The sequence below is a fragment of the Dictyostelium purpureum genome (assembly GCF_000190715.1).
Source record: "Dictyostelium purpureum unplaced genomic scaffold DICPUscaffold_696, whole genome shotgun sequence".
Lineage (NCBI taxonomy): Eukaryota > Evosea > Eumycetozoa > Dictyosteliales > Dictyosteliaceae > Dictyostelium > Dictyostelium purpureum.
In genome coordinates, this window is record NW_003520027.1 from 1 (window position 1) to 7,889 (window position 7,889).

Here is a 7,889-nt window from a genome sequence, read left to right on the forward strand (position 1 = left end):
TTTTTTAAAAAAAATATTTTTTTGTATGATTTTTTTTGTTTTGTAGAGGCAGTTTTATTTATTTAATTTAAATTAACCATATTAATCCCAAGTTTTTTGAGATTGGTTTTTTTTTTTTATTAGGTGGTGAATCAATAGAAATTTACATATTCATTTTTGGTGTTGTTATTATATGTTTGTTGTTATTGTTTTGGTGATGTTTATTAACAAATTCTGTTATCCCATATTATTGGTGCCAATTTCATAATTAATGTTAATAATAAAAAAATTGAAAAAGTTGAAAAAGTGAGTATTAATGTGTTAGTGAGTTGGTGAGTTTTTTTTTTTTTTATCAAATTATTTTTTTATTTTTTTCTCAAAGCTCTTCTTTTTATTATTGGTTTTTGGAGTTTTGTATTATTGATCAATTAAAATTTTTTTTTGTATATACGCAATATTTTGCAAAGTAATAATATCTTAAAATCTGGATTTATTAAAAATTATGTCTTTTTATTTTGGGGTGAAATCATTTGAAAATAAGATTTTAATTTATTTTATTTTTGGTCCCCACTTTTTAAATTGTGCAAAGTTGCCTTTATTTTTTTCAGTTCATATAAATTACAACAAAATATTTTGTAATTCTCAATTGATTCATTACATAATAATAATAATGATATTTTAATAATTATAAAATTGGATTGAAATCAAAATCAATTTGTGTGAATTTGAATTTTTTGAAAAAAATATTTATAAAAAAAAAAAAAAGTAAATTAAAATTGTATATTCCTTTTGGTTTTTATTTCTATTTTTACATCCTTTCTCCCATCATTCACACATAATCATAAATCAATATAAAACCAATTTCAAAAATTAATCTCGATTTGATTCTTTACTATCTATGATTCTTTAAAAAAACAAATAAAAAATAAAGGTCCACACTAAGGGTCATTTTTTTTTATTACTTTTTTTTTTCTTATTGATATTATTAATTTTTAAAAAAATAAAAAAATAAAAAAATAAAAAAAATATACTTTATTTTTTTTAAAAAAAAAAATTAAATTATTTCATTTTTCATATGAAAAAATAAATAAATTAAAGAAAATAGTTTCAATAGAAACCAAAGTGTGGTTTTATTTTTTGGATTTTTTGATATTGAAATTTCCATAGAGATATTTATATTATAACAATGGTTATATATTAGATTTTTATAATTTTCTATTTCTTTCTTTTTTACTTTTTTTTTTTTTTTTTTAATTTTTTTTTTTTTTTTTTTTTTTTTAATTTTTTTAAAAAATATTTTTTTTTTTTTATAATTTTCACATTTTTTATATAATCATACCAGTGTGTGGTAAAACGAATTGTTTTTTTTCTTTTCTTTTTTTTTCTTTTCTTTTTATATTTATTTAATGTTCATTGTTTAATAAAACACACTTCCATAATAGTATTTTTTTTATTTGTAAATTTTAATGAATCTATGTTTTTTTTTAATTAAAAATATATTTTTTTAAAATTTTTTTTTTTTTAAAATTTTTTTTGTTTATATTTTTTCATATAAATAACAATGATAAACTTTAAAGGAAGTGGGAATCAACTAAGTAAATATGTTGATAATAATAAAAAATTTTTATTCCTAGAAACACATTTATTTCATTCAAAGAAAACATTGGGATTTTTCAATAGTGATACTATTGTTGAATATATTACTGAGTTTACAGACGTAAGTAGTAATATTATAGTATTATTATAATATTTAAATTTATTATAATAAAAAAAACAAAACAAAAAACAAAACATTAAAAAAAACAAAATTTAAAAAAAAAAAAAAACACTGTTGGGTTATTAGAAATATTAACATTTTATTATTAATAAAAGTATTACAATAGAATTTTTAGAGATAAAAATAATAATTCAATATGTAAAAGATTGTTATCATGTATATTAAAGTTAACAAGGGTTGTATGGTCAGATAAGCAATCAAGTTCAGACTCGATATTAATAGTTATAGATTCATTATTCAAATTGATATTAAATGTAGAGTTAAGAGATTCAATCGAACAAAGTCATTTGGTTGTAATGTTGGATATTTTATGTCAAAATAGATTCTTTTCACAAAGCAGAAGATTTATTGAACCATTGTCACCATTATCGCCGACTAGAATGACTTTAACAACACCATCTTTATCACCATCAAAATTTTTTAGCGCTGCAAAGAATCATCTTTTACAACAATCACCAACTAAAAACTTTTTAGGTGCTAGTAAAAATATAAATATAAATAATAACAACAACAATAATATATCGCCATCATATCCATCATCATATAACGGCAGTATTAATAGTTCATTTTCAACATCAATAATGAAAACACCGATGACTCCTTTTGATGATACCCAAAGTTTAACATCATCAGTCGACTCTTTAACTGCTGGCTCAATTCCATTCAATCATATTCTCAATCCTTTAACTTTAAAAGAATCTTATATTATATTAATTCCATTATTGTTTTTATATTGTAATAATGTAAAGTATTTTTTTGTTTTTATAATTTTTATAAAAATCATAAGCTAACATTTTAAAAACACAAATAGGATAAAAACTATAGAGAATTAAAAAAATATTTTGGTGCCAATATTATTGAAAAAGAAACATTTGAATATTTTACAAGTCATTGGTCCATTACAAATAAACCAGAAGATCATGTTAGATGTGCAAACTTTATTTTATCACTTGGAAATAATTCGTATTTATTAAAAGAAAATAAAATGTTATTTTTAAAGTAATTATTTATAGTAATAATAATAATAATAGTTAAATAAAATTTTAGAAATACTAATGTTTTTTAATTTTAGCACTATATTAAACATTATTAATTCAGAATCAAATTATTGTAAAAATAAAGGTATAGAATGTTTAGAGGTCCATTTAATGAATTTTATAGATACAACCAATTTTTATGTATTAATTATAGAAGAAATTTATAAGCATCAAGAAAAGTTTTTCAATATATTTAAAAAACTATATACAAAAGATCCAAAAACCTTTAGTGTAGTAATAGAGCCACATTTTTCTAAATTATTCAAAATATTTACAGGATCATCAAAGAGTTTCAATATGTTAAATATACTGATTAAATCTGTTAGCAATAGTTTTTTTACAACTCATTTAAATGAATTTATTACAAAACTTATTCAAATTCCAATTACATCAATAACAAGCAATTCAGCAGCATTAACATCAGGTTTACCAAATATTAATCTTTCAGGAGATGGGTTGTCACCATCATTAATAAACAACTATAAGAAGTATGAAGTTTTAGATTCAATCGTATATGTAGCCAAGTTAATACCAACTGAAGAAATGTTACCACATGTTAGAATTTTAATGAAGCATTTTAGAACTTTAGATTATATTCCTTTGGACGATGCAAATACGTTATCCTATGAATCGATTATAAGATCGTTGGTGCAACTATACAAGATGATGGGTGAATCATTCATTCAATTATTTTATATAGCAATAAACTCAATTTGTAAAAGCCCAGAAAATACTGGTGGTATGGTAATTCTAGGTGAAATTATAACAGAATTTCAAGATAAACTCAGAATTCAAGATATTCAACAAATATTGAAATTTATAGGGTCAACTTGTTTATGCAAACGTGATATATTCCCAACTTTTATAGATTTCTACTACCGTCACTCTTCAATGTACGAATTCAATTGTTACATCGAGAAAATACTACAAAAGGATATAAAATCAAATATAGACAGTAACTTTGATAGCGTTATAGTCGTAAATAATAACAGTATCATTGAAGATGATGACCACGATATAGACCATCTAGGAGATGACCATCACATTAGTGTTAAAGTTGTAAATAATAATATATCATTCGTCGAAAATCACAATCCATTAAAATCAAGTGGAAGTACTGGTTACAATTTAAATCACCACCATCATCATCAACAGCAGGGTAATAACTATAATTTCTCTATTGACTTCCATTCAAATTCAAATATCGATGATGACTGCAGAATTAAATCATTTATAAACACACTTCAATTCATTAGGGTTATAGGTGAATATTGCCCAAATGCCTATTCAACAGAATCACAAAAAGAACGTATTAAAAAGATATTTACCTCATTAATTGAAAAGTTACCCCAATCTGTAGTCAATGTTTTCATGTATTCCGGCAAAAAGAGTGTGAGATTTATTTATCTTTTAATTTCGCCATTGGTATCACTTATCAACTCACTGCCATATAGCGACGACATCTATTCAACATTTATGGAAGGTATCTTACAATGTATATATTCGCGTAAACGTCAAGATCCAACCATTAATATTACACCATTCATCGATTTAATGCTTATTATCAATAATGAATATGTTCCAGGTTCAAAATCAACTCATTATGATGCTATTATCAAACAAAACATTCTATATTACAAAAATTACTATAATCCAAATAAAATATTCACCTCGATTGTAAATGGAAGCAGCAATAGCTCAAATTATACAAACAATACTACACCAAATAATAGCTCGCCAAATCTATTATCACTCAAGGACCATAGTTCTGTCTCTAATGTACAGTTATTCAGTTATCATTATTATCAACAACAAAAATCACATTTATTAGCAGACTTTTCATTGTTTATTGATCGTCGTAATCCACGTTTCCTTTTGTTCTTAAATCAAGTATTACTTTTATGTTCATATAAATTTTTAAAGAAATTAGTAATATCCTATCCTGCTCAGTTGGCTCAATCAAGTGCATTTAAATTGGCATATGAACAACTATCTTTACGTCATAAAGAATCATTAATCAAAATTATTCAATCCTCATCCACCTATAATCCAACATTAGGTGATTTGTTAAAATCCATTAAGCGTCCAGTTATGCCACTTATCGATAGTAGTTTCAAACCAGGATACGGTCCTTTAATCAAAACCATATATCAAGATGCTCGATTTACACCAGAATGGAAAGTTTCACTATCATTAGTTTCCAGAGAATGGTTTGATCTTTGTCAACTAGAACTATCATCATCAGTTAGATCCGCCCAGTTAATGAGAATTTACCACTCTATCAGACCAGGTGTTAGATTTTGTTTGTTTGAAAAAATTATACACTTTTCACTTCAACAAATTTTAGTTTATCCAATGGATCAATGGAAAGATATTTTCCGATATGCAGAGTCTATTGATTTATCAGGTATAGATTACAATATAGAACTCCAACGTCATTTAGATATATTGGTTGAAATTGACCATTTCCCAAATTTAAGTCAGTTAACATTAGACTCTATCTCCAATGACAGCTCTAGCTTTAATAGAATCATCGACAATATTTCTATGAATCCTTTAGTTAGCTTGGAAAGATTAGTCGTTAAATTAGAATTAACTCACTATAGCGAGGTTGAAAATGTATTGGAATTCTTTAAGAACATCCACAGCAATGCCGTATCAGCAAATAAAGAGAAACTAAATATAGAAATAGAATTTTTAAATAGTACATGCGATTGGTTAATTTCATTGGTAAATGAATTGTACATACTTTTTAATAGCAACAATAGCAATAGTGTTATTAAAATAAGAGCACCCTATCCAGATGACAGAGTTTATTCAACTTATAAAGCAAAAGGTGAAGAAAAACTACAAGAAATTACCAACTACATTAATCAATGTGTTATTTTAGTTGTCGGTAGTCAAACTGATTCATATGTGCAACCAGCATCTGAAAAACAACCTCTATCGGAGCAACAACAGCAACTTCAAATCATTCAAGATAAAGAGAAACAGCAAAAAAGAAAATTACAAAAACAACAATCCCAACAAGAGTTACACCTACAACAAATTCAAGAGCAACAAAAACAACAAAAACAACTTCAATATCTATCCTACGAGGAATCATTTGACTATTCAAAACTATTGTTGCTCCAAAGCCTTGTAATCTCAAACTGTGAAGAATTTGGTATATTTTTTGAAATTAACTTTGTAGCATTACTTGAAAATACTAAGCATCTAAATCACTTGTCAATCGATAACATAACAAACCTCAACCAATTAAACCAAGCTTTAGCATTTATAGGTTTAAATCATTCACTTGAATCCATTAGTCTAACTATAAACACTTCGCAATTAGATTATAAAACTTGGAGCGATAGTATTTTCTCTGGAACCTATTTCTATGATGGTTTAAAACAACTTTTCAAACTTTTAAATTCAAATCAAACCATTTCAAGTGTTTATATTGCAACTCATAATGACTTTTCTTTGTTGGATGATTTAAGTTGGTCAAAAATCGACAAGGGTCAGTTTAAATTTATAAATCAATTTAATTTACAATTAGAAAGATCAAAAAAAACAAATTAATTAATAAAAAATCAATTTTTCCAAAAATCCAAAATTTATTATAATAACCATAAAAATTCAATAAAACACAAGGGTAAAAAAATAATAATAATATAATTATATTAATAACAATAACATAAAGATTAATTATTATCTACCAACCACTGATTAATAATCATAAATTAAATAAAAGGAAAAAAAAAGAAAAAAAAAAAAAGTAATTTATCAATAATCAATAATAAATTTGATGATTTAATAAAATTTTAAAAATTTTAAAAATTAAAATTAAATTAATCTAATCTAAAAAAAGAGAAATAAATGGATTTTTTTTATTTGGGGAAAAAAAACCATAATTTTATGTGTTTTTTTATTATTATTTTTAAAAAGATAAAATTAAATGAAAAAAAAAAAATTTGTTAAAAAAAAGAAAAAATAAAATTAAAAAGAAAAATCTCAATAGATCTAAAATTATAGTTTTTTAAAAAATTTTTTATAAATTTTTTTTAAATTTTTTTAATTTTTTCTTGGTTGTGTGTATACAAAAAAAAAAACAATTATAATTATAATCATTTAGAGAACAATACATTTTCAATAATAAATTTATAAAAATAGAACACAAGGACAACTTAAGTGATTATTTTTTTTTTTTTAAATTTTATAATTTCAAGACATAGAAATAATAATAAAATAATAATTATACACACATAGTATATAAATAAATCTATTAATAAATCAATACTCATATGTTCATTAACCTGGGGGGGAAGTAATTCAAAATAAAAAAATAATAAAAAAATTAATATTTGTATGTATGTGTGGTTGCGCATGGTGTTTGAGGCTCCTTTATAATATAACCTTTTTTTTTATTTAATTTTTATTTTTATTAACCATATTTGGAAAGTTTTTATAAAAATTAGGGGGGGTAACAGCCCCCCATCCCGCGCAAAGTGCGTTGGGTTAATTTTTAATTTTAATTTTTTTAATTAATTTTTTTTTATAAAAAATTTTTTGGTTATTTTTTTTTTTTTTTTTTTTTTTTCCTAAGGCAAAAAAATGGGGGGTTTAACCCCTGGGGTTCCTTTAAAAAAAAACTTTTTTTTCAATCCCCTTGGGAAACCCCCAAAAATTTTTTTCCCCAAAAAAAAAAAAAAAAAAAAAATATGAAAAAAGATACAGGATTTTTTTTTTTTCAAATTTTTTATTTTTTTAATTTAATTATTTTTATATTGTTACACTCAATCAATATAGAGATGCACCGAACATCATCAGCTTTAATTAAATTTTCACTCAGAAAAAAAAAAAATAAAAAAAAAAAATTTTTTTTTTTTTTTTTTTTAAGCACACCCCTTTTTGACAGATTTCCTATCCTTTTCCCAAGGGCTTTGTAATTTCCCATAAAACCACGGAGGGCCCCCCGGAGACCCTTTTATTGAAAAAAATAATATAAAAGGAAAAAAATTTTAAATAAAATTAAATAAAATTAAAAATTTATTAAATTTTAAAAAAAATAAAAAAAATTTCCCCTACCCCTCCCTACCCCCCCCCCCCCA

General features: G+C 23.6%; 1 protein-coding gene across 1 annotated transcript; it reads left to right on the forward strand.

Moving 5' to 3' along the window:
* Nucleotides 1–1,540: 1,540 nt before the first annotated feature.
* DICPUDRAFT_44242 (uncharacterized protein) lies at nt 1,541–6,360 on the forward strand (the record flags this gene model as incomplete). The annotated part of the gene is made up of 6 exons (XM_003294973.1): nt 1,541–1,696; nt 1,852–2,499; nt 2,568–2,755; nt 2,829–4,558; nt 4,625–5,709; nt 5,893–6,360. The coding sequence occupies 6 exons, from the start codon at nt 1,541–1,543 to the stop codon at nt 6,358–6,360; spliced, it is 4,275 nt and encodes a 1,424-aa protein (XP_003295021.1).
* Nucleotides 6,361–7,889: the final 1,529 nt, after the last annotated feature.